Genomic DNA, 18,782 nt, shown 5'->3' with positions numbered 1-18,782 from the left:
GGCTTCTAATGCCAGATTTCACCAGAATAAAACAGGGCCTGTCTGGGTGTGTAGGTGTCTCAGCTGATCAGCTGTGTGAAGCCTGCAGTGAAGACACCCAGGATAAAGCCAGCTGATGACAAGGTGTATTAAAGGTCGGGTCATCTTTTAGGATGGTACTTTTTCTCTGGCAAAGACAGAAGTTAGTTAAACCTGTGGCACAGTGCATATCCATTAAGTAAGGCCATGATGCATATTTTCCATAGCAACAGCAGCAACTAAGCACTTTCTATTTTTAGCCTCATATAGTTGTGTATTTTAATTATGACTATACATAAATAGGCTACTGTGGTTGGTTGCTTATTTGAATGTTTCCTTAATGTTTTGTTTGTGTGGTGCATGGAAATGTGTAGTGTATTATAATTGATATTCAGGGCAGTATCCCTCTGACACGTCTCAGGATGCAGATTCCTGTTTGAACAGTGCGTCCCGTTTCTGATCGCATGCATGCCTGTGTTGCATGCTCAGACCGAGTGAAAAGCAGTAAGATGCACAATGCATCGCTTTGCTCCAAATTTAGCTCTAACCTTTGCCGCTGCGCGCGCCCGTGCCACCCGATCCGCCGTCTCGTGACAGCGCTGCGCACGCAACACCCACGTCACAGACACGCCCCCCCGAGGCCCGTGACGGACAGCGCCCGCGGCCACTGGCGGCGCCGGTCGCCCTCCGCCCGACCAATCAGAGCCCCGTTCGCGCCGGGTGTGTCCGGGAGGGGGCGGGTCCAGCGCCGCGCAGGGATCAGCTGCTGTCCGGGCCCGGAGTCCAGCCGACGGTGAAAATGGCGAGGGGCTGCGGCAACCTGAGGAGGGCTGTAGCGGAGTGTCTCAACCGGCTGCCGGTCACAGGAGAGGGAGCCCCCCGGAGTGGCGTCAGGTCTGTGGGTGTTGTTGAATATATCGCGGTGTTTCCCCCCCCCCCAGCAGATAACTTTCTGAAGTTATAGGTGCGAGACCTGACCCGGCAGCTGGGATCCAAAATACTTTCGAAATTGAAATGATCTTTTTTTTGGGTTGTTTAAACTCTTTTTACATAGTGTGAGTATTTGTATCGCACATGCTTGCTTTGATCTATACATACTTGAAATGGAATTATGTTTTAAGGACATCAGTGCCATGCAATTGCAAAATAGTTTTAATTGCTTTGTTGCATTCCTGCATGTGATTATGCAAACGACTCTCTTTTTCTGTGCACTAGTTTTAGTGTTTAATGTTTTAGTGTTTAGGGTTTTAGTGTGTTTTTTTAAGAGCCTCGATGTATAGATTGCTTTTGGGTTTTTTTTGCAATGAAACTGATATAGATTACCTAAACAAAATGGCTTAAATGCATTCACCCTTTTGTGAACTATTGACGTTGCTTTGTGCAGCCATAGCAGCTAACGTAAATAAACGTCATACTAGTAGCAAAACGTAAAGTCGTCACTCTAGTGAGCTGTGTTGTCATCACATACATTTGTAACGCATTGTAATAGTGCTGATGGATATCCATTGTTTAATATATTTAGCTATACATAGAAAGATAAAGATATAGATAAGGGGTTCTTAAGCAGGGGTGCCCCCAGTGGATGCATGACGCCCTTTCTGGGGGTGCTTCATAAACGGGGGTTTCGTGATAAATGGGTATAGAGGCTTAATAACCACTGATAGAGATATATATAGACACAGATGGAGAGAGACGTAAATAGAAATATAGAGAGTTATAGCGATGGATGGATGGATGGATGGATAGATAGATAGATATATATATATATAGCTCATGAATGTGAATCGAGAATCACAGTATGTCTAGGCTTTTCGTTACAACCTGGCTCCCAGTAACTTAATTGTTCTGTTTAGCTGATTGCCAGGGTTAATTAGATATACTGCTCTACAGGCTGTAGGTTATATGACAGGGAGTGTACCCTGAATTAAAACGCATGAACTGTAAAAGTCCTTTACGTTGTCCTAGTTGGGACTGATGAAATAACTAGGTTCATTAGCAAGTCGAGAACTGAAAACAGATGGTGCAGAAACCAGAAGGCCCTGCTGTTTAAACTGCACAAGGTATGCAGTAAATCATTCCCCAGAACCGCAGCTTCGAAGCACTTGACTACAGGGTCAATTACCCGGGCAGACTGCAGTGTGGAACAGCGCTAGTGGTTTGTTTTGTTGTTGTTTTGTACTAAAGTTTGTAATGATGGTGAATCCCAGTAAACCTGCACCAGCCAACACTTTTTTTGTGGTCTGCTTGTACAGGCAATACCCTTTAATGCTGAAAATTACATGTTGCTCTGTGTGAAACCTGGATTTGTATTAATTATGGTGTAGCCTACTTGAGTGAGTGCTCAGGCCTCAGGCTTTCTCTTGCTCTCTCACTGGGAGGTCAGATTTACATTTAAAAAAGGTTCTACCAGTTTTCCACTTTTGTCAATTATTTACAGAAACATTTTGAAACAATAATTCTGCCATTAGCGAAGCTATGTGTTTAATACACATATGTAAAATGATGCACATGTCATGTTTGACTAGAAAAGTATTTTGTAATGTATGCAAAGATTTAACCCCCCGCCAAAAAAAACAAATGTGACACAGTATGCTGGGCAAAGTCCTTTCTACAGCTGTGTAGAAATATGTATGTGTGAGTTACGGAGAATGAAGGACAGTATTTTAAATGTCTGGTCCCTGGAAAGTGAGGGGGGGTGGCTGTCTGCTCCTTTGGCTCTCGGCGTGACAGAGCGTTCCCAGCCAGCGGCGCCACTTGGAGCCCATCCAGCAGCCCAGCACACTGCCGCTCTGTACCTACCCAGCGTGGCACGCAAGGACACAATGTGCCGACACTGTGTGCACGCTCTCCGGGTAGCTGGCTGACGTCACGACACCGGGGGCTGACATCACAGTTGTTTAATAGTGTGACACTGGACTGGAGGGGTGGGGAGCTGTGTCAGTAAACAGACCTCTTAGTCTGTGTACACAATTTGTCGATCGACAGATGTAGATCCCAGTGTGGGTGGTTCTGCAGCAGCTGTGTGGACAATAGATTCATACTAATACCTTGCAGTGCTTGCCTGGTGAGCTTTTCATCCCAAGGGATACCAAAGCACTGTACAGGTAGCTGTAGGGACTGTTTGTGTCTTTGCCCAAAGAATAGGCCTAAATGATATGGCAATGTTGTTATCAGACAGCTGTATTTGTTTTTGATATTTTCTCACTGTGTATAGTTTGGCACATGACTATTGCTGCAGTGCGAATTAGATTCTCGCCAATAGTGTGTGGCTTTCTTGATCTGGGATTTCATAAGACGCAGCTCGGACTTTGGTAGTGGTTGTAGTCTATGTGGTCAATACCTGCTTTTGACCACGCAAACCTCTTTGCAACTGAAAAAATCCACGGGTGTTTGTTGTGCAAATGTCTCTTAAGTTTCACTGGCTTCACACTGTCATTTGCTCGCACCTCCGAACTCATGACACAATGCGAATGTGCATCCCCATCACCTGTGAGACACGTTAATCCATACTGAATGTAATCCTGTTGGTATCTCCGTCGCTTTGCTGAATTGGAGAGAGGGAGTTTATGCTTGCGCTTCTCTCCCACTGACTTCTCTCTCTGTCAGGGCTCGATATCAGATGGTGATTCATCTGTTGTTGTAGCTTTCTTTCAAGATTTAGTATCCACATACAGGTTGGATTGTATATCTTCTTGCATATCCATATTTAGCTAACCTGTGTCATAGACTGAGAACAGGGAAGCTATTTACAAACTGTGCACCAACTGGGGAGTATTTCCACAAGTTTAAATAAGATTGACTGGGCCCTACGACATCTGCTTTTAAGCTATAGAAGCTAAAATACACCGCGCAGCCATTGCCTGTGCTTTACATGTACTTACAAAAGATTCAGGTGAAAATCCCATTCTCAGACCCATGTCCTTGCTGAATTGCATGGCTGATAGACGTAGGTTGGGGTTGATTTGATGGTTTATCTCACTCTCCGTCTCTGCATGCTCCGCAGGTACCTGTCCTCGTGTGGCATCCTGATGACCCAGGGGGTGCCCCTCCTGGCGCTGCCGCCCAGCCGCCCGGTCCTGCTGTGCAAACGCAGCTTCCTGAACCTGGCAGCGCCCTTCATCAACAAGAGGAAGGAGTACTCGGAGCGACGCATCATCGGGTCAGTACGACGCAGAGTGCTCCGTTTGGAAGAACCGCGTCCGGCCCGTTGGGTATTTCCTTCAGGCTGGTGTGTAGATGTTGACTGTGTGAGTGTCCATGTAACCGGGTCCTCTCGCGCCCCAGGTACTCCATGCAGGAGATGTATGACGTGGTGGCCGGCGTGGAGCAGTACCTGCACTTTGTGCCGTGGTGTAAGCGCTCCGAGGTGATCTCCCGCCGGACAGGCTTCTGCAAGGCGCACCTGGAGGTGGGCTTCCCCCCCGTGGTGGAGCGCTACACCTCCCTCGTCACCACGGTGCGCCCCCACCTGGTCAAGGTACGGCACTGCAGCATTCCTTCATAGCGCAAAGTCCTTGATCCTCTGATGCTCGTCGTGACTCTTTGGGGGGCAGCTTTGAGTCCCGTTCCCTGAAGGGGTGTAGGAGACTGAATGGGGTTAGGGGGAGATGGGGTCCCATGGTCTAGGACTGGATAGGTACCGACTTAGTGGTGTTGTGATCTAGTCTGGGAGCCGCCTAGACCTGACCTCTGTGTGTTTGCGCTGCCAGGCTAACTGCACGGATGGGAAGCTCTTCAATCACCTGGAGACGGTGTGGCGCTTCAGTCCCGGCATCCCAGGCTACCCTCGCACCTGCACCCTGGACTTTGCGGTGAGTGTGGTAGCTACCATTTTCTTTACTCTAGTGCCTCACACTCCACACTGTACACTCGGAAGCCTGCACTTCTGGCTCTGCATGGCATCTGTGCCAATGCAAGACGCACACATACACACACACACACACACGCCCGCCCGCCCGTGTTGCCGTGCTCCTGTCTGAGCCCCTCTTCTCCCCCGTCGTCCTCCTCAGATCTCCTTCGAGTTCCGCTCGCTGCTGCACTCCCAGCTGGCCACCGTGTTCTTCGATGAGGTCGTCAAGCAGATGGTGTCTGCGTTTGAGCGGCGGGCGGGCAAGCTGTACGGGCCGGAGACGTGCATCCCCCGAGAGCTGATGTTCCATGAGATCCACCACACATAGCCCCCGAGGGTGGGGTGGGTTGTGGTGGTAATGGGTGCTGCGCCTGGGCCCAGACCACCACAATTCCCTTACCCAGCACCCCACTGCGGCTGCATGCCTCTTTAGGCCTTGCAGTCTGGTCCCCTGGGCGCCCTGTGTCCAAGTGCCTCAGATTTTTGCACACTTCTAATCTCCCCACCCCCCAATCTTCTCAACAAGGCGTGTGACCTCGCTGGACGGACATCGGTGGGTCCAGACAGGTACTGGAACGGTCTTTGGTGTTGCTTACCACTCAGTGGATGGTCACAAGAGATGGGGACCCCAAACCCCAGTCTGCGGGTTTGATCTCACCAGAGCACCAGTGGACCCTAAAACCACGTGTCTACATGGACGACGGAAGGGGTTAGACAGTAGGTCCGCACCCATCGTCTGTAACAGGCTTGGGGTATGTTTGAGACCCAAGAAGGGATTTTTGATAGTGGCTCCGGTAGGTGTTTGAAACTACAAATTACAAATTAATTGTGTGTGTGTATCCGATGCTTCTCACCGATGTGTGTACAGTCTGTAAACCGAGTTCTTCTATCACGTGTGTGTGTGCGTGCTCTATGCGTGGAGGCCGAGCTGAAGTGGCCGCATGTTTCCTCTGATCCGCAAACCCGTGGCTTCGGAAATCTGCGGTGACTGAATCGTACAACGCAGCTTTTGAAACCGCGGACGGACCGGATTCGGACATCCTGAGAGGGAAGGGAGTAGGGGATGAGAATTGTTGCATAAGAAGTGTGTAGTATTATTGTATTCAATGTGGTTTTATACTTCTGCCTGAGTTTTATAAGCCTTGTGTGCACGCGCTGTCTCCGTACACTTCAGGGCACAAGACTCGTGTCCATGTGTTGTGGATTTCTTTGGAAAGTGAAGAAGTTGCTGTGGAAGACTGATACCCAAACTGTAAACCCCTCACTTGTTGTTTTTCCCTTTTTATTTTTTTAAATATAGTGTATATTGTTCATAATTTATTTAGTTTATTAAAAACACATGTACATAATTATATAGCACAGATTAAGCTGGTTAAACACTTTCTTTATTAACTTTTCTTTTGGTGTAATTGAGGTTTTTAATGTTTATAAGTCATGGATGGAGACATGCATCCTGATTGCACGGTTTAATAAACTATTTTTCTATTAAAGTATGATCTTATTTTTTACTTATGATATATATATTTTAAGTTGCAGGTACAACACTTTAAATTTGCTGCTTCTGTTGCATTACTTGACACTCCCTGAACAATACAGGGACACAATTCTTAAAATAGATACTGAAATAAGTCATAATGCTATAGTACGGTCTTCAGTTCTAATTTTATTTTCCTTCCCCCGCCATCACAATCGTTATACACTCAGTGTCTAGTTATCTAAAACATATTTAACTTTTCTATGTAACTTCCAGTCAATAAAGGGAACTCTTCAGTGCATTTAGATAACCCATTTAATTATTTGCAAGTTAACAGATTTTCCCCAAAATACTTTACACAATTGTAGTCAGTGTGTAGGTGGGTACCTTCAGTTTATACTCAATACGTGTGACTGTTGTATCTATAAATAGCAATGTATTGATTATTTTCCATCTGTGCACCTTGAATCATAAGATATGAATATAGGTTGTAGTGGAGAGGAATAGATGTTAAGATGAATTTGTAAGTATTTTCCTTCTAGGTCTACCTTACATTTATCACAATCTGCTAAAAACAAGCCCAGGCTCATTGAACTACATGGACTCTGTTGAAGAATATTTGATTTTATTAAATAAAAACTTACAATTAATGACTACATTGTACAAAAAAAACATTTAGTAATCAAAGCTACTGCTTTGCAATGAGAAAAAAAAAAAAAAAATCACCATTCTGAAGATGTTAAGTAACTGACATCCACCCCTTCCCCCCGCCCAAGAAAAAAAGTTCTGCCGTCGGGTGTCGGATCTCAGAACCATTCTCCTACTTTTGGTTCCAGCTGGAGCTCTTACTTCATTAACCTAGGTGTCTTAACAGTGTAAATGGCTTTAAAGAGGTTTAAAATAGATTAATTTCCAACCTGGAGAGAAGTATTCACCCCCTCGGGTCTTCTGCTTAAATCGGCCCAAGTGAGTAACTTATAGTTGGGACAGAACCAACCTCAGAGAACACTGCTACCCTCCAGACCCAGTGTTTGAGACCTCCACTGCCCCAAAACCCACCCAAACACCGCCCCAGAGACCACCTGCCACCTCCACGTACTGGTGTTAAGCATGGATCTGCTTAAACTATGCAATGGGAGTCTTTCCAGTTCAAGCAGGCCAAATCAAACCCAGCCAGGAGAGGTGTAAAGTGCACTGCAGTGGACACCGCACGTGTAGGTAAATCCCCAGGCTTCACGCAGTATGACGCTGTGTAGACACGGACAGAAACTGGTCCCGTGAACCAGTGATGGAGGGGACGGTACAAAGCATACATGCAGGCGTACAGCAGGGTGTTTTGGAAGAGCAATTTAATGGATTCTCACACCGAGAATTGTAAGTACCAAAAACAAAAATGTTGGGATATGTTAGACAATTACAAGACTTATATACACAGACAAAATCATTCAGATAGAGGAGAGTAACCAGACTGCAGCAGAGGGGAGTCTGACAGACACTTATTTCAGGATCTGACCACCAGAGGACAGTAAACACCCACCCCCTGCTGGTCCAAGTCCCAGCCTCCCCCTCAACAGTATAGACAGCGAAATTCCCTCGGGGGGGCGAAAGAGACTTCCACGGCGAGTCGTTCTGCGTGAAATGGAGAGGTGAGTCGGTTGTAAACGGGCTCTGGGTGTGACGGGTAGTTACGGCAGATCTTCAGTCCAAGTTCGAGAGGCAGTCGGCCGACTCCCAGGTCCTACAGCGGGTGGCAGAGGGGCTGCAGACCGGGCTCTTCCTGGGAGGGTGTGAGAGACGGGTTCTGGACATGGTGGATATTGGGTGGGAGGGGAGGATGTGCAGAATATGGTATAGTTCTCCAGCAAACTCATGGCCACTGAGTTTCATATGAGGAGGGAGGGGGAGGGAGCGGCAGGGTTTGAGTTCAGACTTCCCACCCCACCCCACCCCACCGCCTGCCTACCCCAGTCCCTCCCCACCTCTGGCATTAAGTCCAGATGCACAATCGTGGAGAGTGCGAGGCGGGACAGTTTAGAACATGCCGCCACCCATCCCCCCCATGCCACCCATGCCTCCGCCCATTGCCGGCTCCTTCTCCTCCTTGGGTATCTCGGTGACGACGGCCTCCGCGGTGGAGAGCAGGGATGCCACTCCGGCCGCGTCCAGCAGGGCTGTGCGGACCACCTGTAAGGGGAGAGGAGGAGGAGTCACCACACGGCAATACAGGGATCGTATCACAGCCACAGATGTACTGAACAGACGCGTGTCCCGGCACACAGCGCAGGGTGGAGACGCAGTACCTTGGTAGGGTCGATGATGCCCTTCTCCACCATGTCAACGTACTCCCCCTGCATGGCATCGTAGCCGATCTCGGCACCGCTCTGCAGGATCTTCTCCACCACCAGGGAGCCCTCCACCCCAGCATTCTTCGCAATCGTCATGGCCGGGATACGCAGGGAGCGCCGGATGATATCGATGCCTGGAAGGGTAGCGAGAGGGTTAGAAACCGACAGGCCAGAGAACCGAGAACGCCGCACCGAGCCGCACGGGGAGAGAGGAGGAGTCTTTACTCACCGATCTTCTGGTCGGCGTTAATGGCCTTGATGGTGTCGAGAGCGGGGATGCAGCGCAGCAGAGCGCAGCCGCCGCCCGGCACGATGCCCTCCTCCACCGCCGCCCGCGTGGCGTTCAGGGCGTCGGTCACTCGGTCCTTCTTCTCATTCACCTCCACATCGCTCGTGCCTCCGACCTGAATCCCGCAGACGAGAGATGGACAGGCAGTCACAAACCCGTTCTGCCCATCACACTCACTACTGCCCACACAGCTTCAGAACCACTTTGTCACTCCTGCCCCACCGAAACACACACTATCCTCCCCCTCTCCCTGACCTTGAGCACGGCCACCCCGTCGGAGAGCCTGGCCAGCCTCTCGTTCAGCTTCTCCTTCTCGTAGTCGCTGGTGGTCGCCTCCAGCTGCTCCACGATCTCCAGCACACGCTTCTCGATGGCCGCCTTGTCGCCCCGGCCCTTGAGCAGCATGGTGTCGTCCTTCGTCACGGTCACCTCGCCCACCTTCCCGAAGTCATGGGCCTGGATGTCCTCCAGAGCCAATCCCACCACCTCATCCCCGAACACCTGGACAGAGGGAGGTGGGTTCACGCACAGGTTCTTACATACAGGAGTCAGAGAGAGAGATGGTAAAATCCACAAAGGTACTCACAGTGCCACCAGTGGCTACGGCCATGTCCTGCATCTGGTTCTTGCGGTTGTCTCCAAAGCCTGGGGCCTTCACTGCTACCACCTGCAGCCCCACCTTCAGCCTGAGGGGAAGAGAGAGAGAGCAGACTTGAGGGGCAAGCCACCAAACAGACACTGAGCAGCAGCTTGCTCCCCCTTTGCCAGCATCAGCAGTGAGGCAGACTTGAGAACTCGGCCGCCAGCAGAGACAGAGGACAAACGTTGAGATGCAAAAGCGTGACAGAAGATTAGTGCGGAGAGACCGACATAGAGAGACGTCTGACTTGACGTCTCAAAGGCCGACAGACCAACCTGTTGAGCACCAGCGTGCTGAGGGCCTCCCCGTCCACATCCTCGGCCACGATGACCAGCGGCTTGCGATGCTGGTTGGCGATCTCAAGCGCCGGCACGATGGACTGCACACTGGAGATCTTCTTCTCGCTCAGGAGCAGGTAGGCGTCCTGGAACTCGCACTTCTGACCTACAGAGAGAGGGGGAACAGTCAGATGGAAAGCCATCGAGCAGCAGCGTGGAGAGAGAACACAGTACGGACACAGAGAAAGACGTGCACCTGTTAGGAATAAACAGAGGGAGCAGAAGGACAACAGGAGTGAGAAATGCAGGACAGCAATGATGCATCTGGAGAAGGAGAGGACAGAAGAAATGGAGAACATTGGGATGAGAGAGGGAGGAAGGGATGGCATGAATGGACAGTCACATTGGGGGAAAGGGGGGTGAATGAAGAGAGGAACTTAACCATGTTCCAGATTGCCCAGCCCAGCCCACACACCTTTGGTAGTGTTGATGAAGTAGGGGGAGATGTAGCCACGGTCGAACTTCATCCCCTCGATGATCTCCAGCTCGTCGTGCAGGGTTTTCCCATCCTGGGGAAAGAAAGGAGAACTTCAGCAGAGCTCTCCTGGCACGACAAGCTTATACAAGCCTGACAAAAACACTCACAATGAGACAACAGAACAGTGCCAAGACAGAGGCCCCACCTGCTCTGGGACCCCAAAACTTTCTCTGCCGCTTCCTGTTGCCCTACCTTGACTGTGATGACGCCCTTGCGACCCACTTTCTTCATGGCGTCAGAGATGATGTTACCAATCTCGCTGTCACCATTGGCAGAGATGGTAGCCACCTGGAGAACAGAGAGGGAGAGAGAGAAGTTGTGAGCACTGCTGAAAACACGCTTCAGGTTTGGTCTTTACGTGTCGCGATGACAGAGCCCTGCCTCCCCGTCTGTCGTCGCATTACCTGTGCGATCTCCTCGGGCGTGGTGACGGGCTTGGACAGCTTCTTGAGCTCACTGATGACCGTCTCCACGGCCAGCATGACGCCACGGCGGATCTCCACAGGGTTGGCCCCCTTGCTGATGGTGTCGAAGCCCTCCTTGGCGATGGCACGTGCCAGCACGGTGGCGGTGGTGGTGCCGTCGCCGGCCTCCTCGTTAGTGTTGTTGGCCACGTCTTGCACCAGCCTTGCGCCGATGTTCTTGTACTTGTCCTTCAGGTCAATGCTCTTGGCCACCGTCACACCGTCCTTGGTGACCTTTGGGCTGCCCCAGCTCTGCTCGATGATGACTGTGCGACCCTGGACACACAAACGGGTAAGAGTTACAGATCTGCAGCTGCTCACTCTCACAAAGACACTCAGGACTGGTCTACCACTAGTCTTACACAATCCAGACACAGCCTCACACACTCCGCTGCCCCCTACCTTGGGTCCCATTGTGACAGCGACGGCGTCAGCCAGCAGGTCCACCCCCTGCAGCATGAGGGCCCGGGCATCCGCCCCGAACTTCACTTCCTTGGCGTAGCCGCGGGTCAGCTGGGGGGCCAGTGCTCGGCACACTGGCCGCACCTGTCTCATCACACTGGGCAAGCGGAGCATTCCTGCAAAGGGAAGAGCCGAGCGTCAGTCAGCTGTCACTTCAGTGTGTGTGTGTGTGTGTGTGTGTGTGTGTGTGGGGGGGGGGGGGGGTTGTACAGAGAACCACAGAACTTACAAGATGACAACATCCACCCCGTGGACCCGCCTCCCACTGCAATTTAGCCCGAGTGTCACCACCTCTCAACTCACGCACAGCAGGCTTGGTTATCTATTAGTTGTGAGGTTTAAAAGTTTACCCTGGCGCTTGCCTGTGAATAATTGCCAGGACACAAACCCAGGGTTGATCAATCTTTATATGTCACCGAGCACCTAATGTGCTTATTTTATCACCCTACAAAACACGGGCGGGGGGTCCAATTTGCTGGTGTTTTGTCATTATGGAGCTGTACTATAACTCTCTCCACATAATGGAAACTGGGCTCAGAAGAGCTAAACACTGTGGAGGGCTCACAGAAAGAAATAGGATTGTGTGCGTCAGTACTAAATCCTATTTCGGGGTGTCAGACTCCAGTCTAGGGGGTGCATTTATTTCCAGCTCTTGGCTGCTTAATTGGTCTAATTAAACAATTAACTGGATTACTGAACACTTCTCTCTCCAGACTCTGGAATGTTCTGTGGGTTCAATGTTTTGACTAAATCAACCAATTGTAAGGTAGTGGCTATAAAAATAAAGTTTTACATAAATCAACCCGGATAAATAATGACATTTAGTAATTGTGAGCTTCTATTGGAACAAAACCCAAAAGATACTCCCCTCGGGTTTGCAATGGTCTTGCGTCAGTTTAATCCCCCCCTCCATTCAAACACAAAGAGACGACCTCTGCACCAATTAATCTTCCCACTTTACAAAAAGATTGTCCTAAAACAGTAACAAAAGTCTCAAATAAAAATACATTGAATGCGATAACCAGAGGGGCAACAATGATGCAAAAGGAAAGCAGGCCCTCTTGCGGTAACCTTGACTCGGCCCACCCGCCCTGCTCTGCTCTTCAATTCAACAGAGAAATGATAAGTGTAGCGCGGGCGGGGGGCGGTACTGTGCTACACGTTTTATTCCCAAAGCCAGCGGACCTTAGCATGCACAGCGAGCCAAACTGAGAAAACTAGAATGCAAATCAATTCCGCAACAAAATCAACACCTTGCACGGCGAAAGCAATACTGAATCGCAGCAGCAGCGCGGCGCCTGCGCGGCCCACGTGTGCGCCGGGGTCACACGTCACAAGGTCACAGACGGCGCCGCACGCAACCCGCTAGAACAGACTTAAGCACGTCTGCGCAGATCTGCGGAATCCCCCGATCCCATTGGCGGAGGAGCGCAGACCCGAGCAGACATCGGAGGTGTACCGCTGTCCTCACGGTCACAGCATGTGCATTCACTGACGATATCACACACTACACCCAGATAAAGTGTGGCTGTAGATTAAAAACACCCTCATTCATACGGATCAATGCAATGGGATATGGGGTTCAGGGTGAAACCAATTACGCATTTGATCATCAGTATAAAACAGTGTATAACTGACAAAAAAATCTAATGGTAGCGTCATGTATTTGCACAGTAAACCTGGTTTAACCACTATGACGGCAACAGCGAGAACCAGTCAGCCATTCGGTCACCGACCCCGCTTAAGCGTGTACCTGCCCCGGGTAACAAGCCAGTTTCTCCCCTGCTCGTCTTCAGCACAATCACACAGCAGACACACTGCCGTCGAGAGAGAGGACCCAAGTCCAGCGCCTACCAGATAACATGCACATCCAGCCATCAAAGCCTAATGATGCAGCTAATGAACTAAGAAGCGGGCATTAACTCAGGACACTAATGAGCAGCACGACCCGAGCATGTGCGGGACAGCAGCCCCGCCGCCGCAGCGCCGGACCCGGGCAAGGGCTCCGTCCGAGATGTGCACATCTGTACACGGCAGTAAAAACGCGGCCCGGTACTCACTGTGCGGTCGTGGGAGCAGGTCAGGCAGGAGAGATGCTCTCGGCTCGGCGCTGGCAGGAGGAGTGAGGCGCTGCGCTGAGATCTGCCTCACTGCGCCGCACATGGCCTTCTGCATCCGGGTAACTCGCCGGCCCGCCCCGCAACATGTATAACCCCATACTCGAGCGCCTTATTCCCCTCAGACGGGGGTCTCCGAGCCCTTCACGGGGGCAGCGCCGCCGGTCTTAGACCCCCACCCGACCCCACAGTCGCCGACAGCGCGGAGAGGTCGTCACAACTATTAATCTCTCATTATTAGTGCGCAATGCTGGTTCCCGGGTGCTTCCATTCCAGAAACTTCCCAAACGCCATTGGAGGAAGAGGAACAAGTTCGAGGGGTCAAAGGTGAAGATTGTGTAAGATGGACGCAATCGTGGAAAAGCACATTTTAGACCCAGACACCCGCAAAATAAATGTATTCGTCGGCCAGCGTGTATTATTTCCCCGCCTGGTCCGTGCTTTTCATTCTGGGGGGGGCAGTTCTGAGAAGGGGCTTTGGAACACTGCGAAGGTTCTAGAACCCTCGATCCAGGTGCACGGGAGACGTGGGGGGAGGGGGGTGGTTTCCAGGTCGCGCATGCGCACCAGCGACCGCGATTCTTTCTTCACGTGGTGAGGAGCGGAGCGAGAGGGTCAGTTTTGCGGCACAGCAGGCAGCAGACGCACAGAGAGCAGCATGGTGAGACACCCCGCCGCACGCAAGCATGCAAAGACACACAGCGGGGACTGGCATGGGCATGGGCATGGGCATGGGCATGGGCATGGGCATGGGGATGGGGGCTGTATGAGCTCTCGCCTGCGTTTGACGATGTGCTTCTAGACATGCGAGCAGGACAGGCGTCTAGTCTCCACACACTGCGGCAGCGCTGGACGAGCAACAGCGGCAGAAGACACGCATGTTGGGTCGGCAGCCCGTTTGAAAGCATGCACGGCCGAGGGGAGAGCCTCCATGTGGCGCAGCGGTGCGGCCGCAAAGGTCGCCGTCTCCCTGAGAAGAGCCGCTGTGTCGGGGATGAAGGTCATTGTGACGCTAATCGCCCAAACCCTTGACCGGCAGCGTGATTGATACGGGTTTAAGCTGTTCCATTGTGACTGGAGTTGATGTATCTAACATGTTGCACTTGTATTTCTTGTATAAAAAAATCCGTATTTATTAGAAAATGTAGTCTGGTTTATAGTATACCATTACCTTCCGTCTGTCCACTAGTGACGGGCGCGTCTGTAAAGGCTGGTTCTCTGGCCGCTATTGAGGCCCCGAGGCCCCGACTCCGACTCCGACATCCAGCCTGAGTTTGGGCTCCAGCTGCAGCGTGGCCACGCAGTGCGCTAGAGACGTGCGCTCGGCCGGGAGTTACGGTAGCTGTGACGGTGTCTGTGACGTCACGCATGTCCGCACGCAACCTGACACATTGTAGCACCGGCCTGTCGCTGCAGCACTGCCGGGGCGCGTCTGGTCTTTTTTAATAAGTAAGCGTGTGACTGCAGTACTGCGCTGGACCATTGCGGGGTTTGATGTGCACAAAGAGGGATTATGCCCTTACATCTGCTTAGGTTTATTGCCTGCTGGATTCATCTGAAAAAATCATCTTGAAGTCCGATTTATTAAAGAGATCTGGAACTAGCTACGCCTGCACAAGACCATCGCTTCTTTCTTGCCCATTCGTCTGATTTCAATTAAAGATGATTATCTTTCTGCACATGCATCGCTTACCACACCACTTACCTCCAAGTGGTGCTCTTATTACGGATCTAATATTCCAGCCACAGTTGATTTAAATACTGCGATATATTTTAAGATGGGAATACTACATTGATTTGAAATTGAGGCATTGAGTTTATTTTTCATTTAATAATCTAAAGTGGTTTTTAAAGTGGCTGTAATCACACCAGGAGCTTTTACTGCTGCCCTTGACTGAGCTGTAGGTGGTCTTCATGGGGGAGGGGGCTCTGGCTGCCTCGGTGGTTCCATTGTGCAAGTGTGTGGAAAAGTCTAAAATGGCACACAGAGGAAGGCTGTTCGAATCCCGGGCCTGATGGATGGGAGGAGGGTGTTCTTTCTCTCTCTCTCTCTCTCTCTCTCTCTCTCTGTCTGGCATGGGGTCAGGGTGCCGTGTCCTCTGTAGAGATGACAATCATTCACAGAATCCTGACAGACTGGAACCAGACGAGGCCTCCCCGTGCCCTTGAGTTGTCCTTCACACAAGGTCACCTCCTCCCAGCCCCCATTCCCTCATCCCACACACCGCTGCTCGTTGCAACATCTGAATGGGTTTATTTTCATTTAGATTATGCGTAAATAACCATTTTTATTTAACCAATTAACTTATTTCTGTTGATGGGTCACAGTTTTGGGCTAACCATGTTTATTTCAATCTTGCCATGTTTAATACACACCCATCTGTTAATTTGTTACCAGTTTCTCCTCCATGGCCGTTAAGAGAGCTTGCATTGTCTCCAGTCACAAGCTATTCCTGGATTAACGAGCCGCAGATCCTTAAAGCGGGTTAACCCCTGTCCCGCGGGAGAGTTGTGTTTCAGTGCTGTGTACCGATCCTCTTCTCTGCGTTTTCCTAATGGTTTCCACTCTGGGTTTGGTGGGATCAATTACAGGAACCTGCAGTGGAAAAGGACATGACTGAAAGTGTGTGCGTTGGTATTTCGAGAGGCCTGTAAAACCCGCAAGGTTGCCCACAACGGACTTAGTTGTTAAATATTTGTATCTCCTCCCTCCCTCCCTCTCTCGCCAGGCGTTCAGAAAGTTCCTCCCGATGTTCGACCGTGTCCTGGTGGAGAGGTTCGCCGCAGAGACGGTGACCAAGGGTGGGATCATGCTGCCGGAGAAATCCCAGGGCAAAGTGCTGCAGGCCATGGTGGTGGCAGTGGGGCCTGGCAATGTGAACAAGGTGAGGGGTGTATGTGTGTGGGGGGGTGTATTCACACCCACGCTCTTGTGGATTACTGTTGTGTTCCAGGGATAGCTGTGGGGAAATGGCAAGAGTAGTCCAAGCTGAATACGGACAGACGAGTAAAAAGGCTGACGTGTCTCTCTCTGTTTTAGGACGGCAATCTGCAGCCGGTCTGTGTCAAGGTGGGAGAGAAGGTCCTGCTGCCCGAATACGGAGGAACGAAAGTGTCGCTGGATGACAAGGTACGCCCCAGAACTCGGACACGCGCAGCCACCGACGTCGGAATTAAACCCCTGCAACGCCAGCACGCCCTGCACTTCCCTTCTGTCCGATGGGGTCTCATTTGATTTGTCTTTGTTTCCTCTCAGGAGTACTTCCTGTTCCGCGATGGGGATATCCTGGGAAAATACGTGGAGTGAAGCCCTCGCTCGTGACCAGCTGTCCCATTCCACCATCAAGAGCGAGGAGGAGGAGGAGCTCTGTGTTGTATTTGTATTGCGTTCTGTTTTTTCTATTTCATTCAAATGTAAATACTAATTTTCTTTTGTCATAATAATAAAATTGACTATTGAACCCTGGGATAGGGTGTGATTCTGAGTCTTGTCAGGTGTGTTATTTGCACTCAAAGATCTTAGTCAGTTCAGGGATGCATTTAGATCAGATCACATGTGAACATATATGATCCGTTCGCAGTCAAAACATATACTTCTAACTGACATACTAAACTGAACATCCCTGCTACTAACATACTCAATTTGACATACTATTCCTGATGCATATTACTTATAAACTACATTACATGGTACTACTACTAGTTTGATTGCTATCTATCAGTGATATTATACAAGTGACCACTCTTGTCCAAATGTGCCTCTTGGGGGACTGGACTTCCCTCCCCAGCCAAGCCCTTTGAATTCCTCCTCTGTCAGCAGTTTGAGTTTTCAATCTATAAAGTGAGACTTTGTTCTCTCGTATAGGGGAAACCCAGACTGGGGCTGTGATAGGGGGTAGATTTCTCTCGAGCCAGTCACATACATCAGAGCAAAGTCTTATGAAGTTCAGGCTTTCCAGACAGGTCATTATTCTACCCAGTTGCTTACATGGAATGGGAAGAGCCAGGAAGTCGCCCTTTTCATGGTCAGATGGTGATGTTTCAGAGTCTTTTCTGTGGGGAGGGTGGGAGCGGGGGTGTCCCTCCACTCTGGACGTTTCTCTGTGTGGGGGGCTCTCCGCCGCTACACCACAGCAAGGAGTTAAGTCTCTCCTCCGTCCCCAGCAGGTGCTGTGAATCTGACCATCCGAAACGAGAGACGGTATTGCCGCAGACGGGTAGTGAGACAATGAGACAGTGCTCCAAGTTTTGTGTTGGATTGTTTTAAGCAGTACGATTAATAGCTCTCTATCCATCACAAAATACCAGTTCAAATGTAATACCGAACAATATGCAGAAAATCCACTACTCTACATAAAATATCACTAGTTAGTCTGTTTAATCTATGAAAACAGCCCTGTAAGACTTCACAAGCAGACCCGGGCATTGAAACCGGCGGAGGCTGGAAACATGGAGTGACTTGCAGCAACTCTGAGTTATTGATGAACCAATGAGCCATCTATAATATTGATTACTGTCACGCAGGCAGAATCTCTCTCCACCTGGTAGACTGCAGTACAGTGTACACTGAAGGTGGTCTGTTTATAATGTGTCACGTTTCTTTTTCATGCATTACATAAGAACATGAGAGAGTGTCCAACCGAGAGGAGCCCATTCGCCCCATCGTGCTCGTTTGGTGTCCATTAATAACTAAGTGATCAAGGATCCTATCCAGTCTGTTTTTGAATGTTCCCAAATTGTCTCTTCAGCCACATCGCTGGGGAGTTTGTTCAGATTGTGACGCCTCTCTGTGTGAAGAAGTGTCTCCTGTTTTCTGCCTTGAAGCCCAATTTCCATTTGTGTCCCGGGTGCGTGTGTCCCTGCTGATCTGGAAAAGCTCCTCTGGTTTGATGTGGTCGATGCCTTTCATGATTTTGAAGACTTGGATCAAGTCCCCACGTAGTCTCCTCTGTTCCAGGGTGAAAAGGTTCAGTCCCTCAGTCTCTCAGTAGGACTTTCCCTTCAGACCTGGAATAAGTCTGGTTGCTCTCCTCTGAACTGCCTCTAGAGCAGCGATATCTTTCTTGAAGTGTGGAGCCCAGAACTGTGCACAGTATCCAGATGAGCTCTAACTAGTGCATTGTACAGTCTGAACATCACTGCCCTTGATCTCAACTCTACACTTTTGACAATATACCCCAGCATCGTGTTTGCCTTTTTTATTGCTTCCCCACATTGCTTGGATGGAGAAAGTGAGGAGTCCACGTAGACTCCTAGGTCTTTCTCATGCGTTACTTCATCCAGTTCTGTTCCTCCCATAGTGTCATTA

The 18,782-nt window shown here is 50.2% G+C and overlaps 3 protein-coding genes across 4 annotated transcripts; 2 read left to right on the top strand and 1 right to left on the bottom strand.

Moving 5' to 3' along the window:
• The first annotated feature begins 773 nt into the window (after positions 1–773).
• On the top strand, positions 774–6,357 carry coq10b (coenzyme Q10B). The gene is made up of 5 exons (XM_066687333.1): positions 774–912; positions 4,022–4,177; positions 4,303–4,495; positions 4,728–4,829; positions 5,028–6,357. The coding sequence occupies exons 1-5, from the start codon at positions 818–820 to the stop codon at positions 5,193–5,195; spliced, it is 714 nt and encodes a 237-aa protein (XP_066543430.1). The 5' UTR covers positions 774–817; the 3' UTR covers positions 5,196–6,357.
• A 1,316-nt stretch (positions 6,358–7,673) lies between these two features.
• hspd1 (heat shock 60 protein 1) lies at positions 7,674–14,878 on the bottom strand. 2 transcript variants are annotated; one of them, XM_066687331.1, is made up of 11 exons: positions 14,646–14,878; positions 11,298–11,473; positions 10,836–11,171; positions 10,624–10,719; positions 10,369–10,462; positions 9,891–10,059; positions 9,562–9,661; positions 9,231–9,476; positions 8,916–9,090; positions 8,642–8,820; positions 7,674–8,525 (listed from the first exon to the last, which is right to left on the bottom strand). In XM_066687331.1, exons 1-11 carry the CDS (start codon positions 14,842–14,844, stop codon positions 8,373–8,375), a joined length of 1,923 nt encoding a protein of 640 aa, XP_066543428.1. In that variant the 5' UTR covers positions 14,845–14,878; the 3' UTR covers positions 7,674–8,372. The 2 variants fall into 2 exon arrangements, with proteins under 2 accessions (XP_066543428.1, XP_066543429.1); XM_066687332.1 differs by lacking the exon at positions 14,646–14,878 and adding an exon at positions 13,418–13,564.
• hspe1 (heat shock 10 protein 1) lies at positions 14,003–16,959 on the top strand. Its single transcript, XM_066687334.1, has 4 exons — positions 14,003–14,135; positions 16,204–16,359; positions 16,515–16,604; positions 16,731–16,959. Exons 1-4 carry the CDS (start codon positions 14,133–14,135, stop codon positions 16,779–16,781), a joined length of 300 nt encoding a protein of 99 aa, XP_066543431.1. The 5' UTR covers positions 14,003–14,132; the 3' UTR covers positions 16,782–16,959.
• The last annotated feature ends 1,823 nt before the right edge of the window (positions 16,960–18,782 follow it).

This window comes from Amia ocellicauda, chromosome 16, assembly GCF_036373705.1.
Source record: "Amia ocellicauda isolate fAmiCal2 chromosome 16, fAmiCal2.hap1, whole genome shotgun sequence".
Lineage (NCBI taxonomy): Eukaryota > Metazoa > Chordata > Actinopteri > Amiiformes > Amiidae > Amia > Amia ocellicauda.
The sequence above is the reverse complement of the archived record's forward strand: the minus strand, read 5'-3'. Positions and strand labels throughout refer to the sequence as shown.

Bases quoted from the DNA above. Each gene is read 5' to 3' on its own strand.
- hspd1 (XM_066687331.1), bottom strand. From the start codon at position 14,844: ATGCGTGACGTCACAGACACCGTCACAGCTACCGTAACTCCCGGCCGA. The intron at 11,172-11,297 runs GTAGGGGGCAGC...TTGTGTGTCCAG, and splicing joins CTGTCACAATGGGACCCAAG to GGTCGCACAGTCATCATCGA. The intron at 8,526-8,641 runs GTACTGCGTCTC...CTCCCCTTACAG, and splicing joins GCATCATCGACCCTACCAAG to GTGGTCCGCACAGCCCTGCT.
- coq10b (XM_066687333.1), top strand. From the start codon at position 818: ATGGCGAGGGGCTGCGGCAACCTGAGGAGGGCTGTAGCGGAGTGTCTC. The intron at 913-4,021 runs GTCTGTGGGTGT...CATGCTCCGCAG, and splicing joins GCCCCCCGGAGTGGCGTCAG to GTACCTGTCCTCGTGTGGCA. The intron at 4,178-4,302 runs GTCAGTACGACG...CTCGCGCCCCAG, and splicing joins TCGGAGCGACGCATCATCGG to GTACTCCATGCAGGAGATGT.
- hspe1 (XM_066687334.1), top strand. The intron at 16,360-16,514 runs GTGAGGGGTGTA...TCTCTGTTTTAG, and splicing joins GGCCTGGCAATGTGAACAAG to GACGGCAATCTGCAGCCGGT. The intron at 16,605-16,730 runs GTACGCCCCAGA...GTTTCCTCTCAG, and splicing joins AAGTGTCGCTGGATGACAAG to GAGTACTTCCTGTTCCGCGA.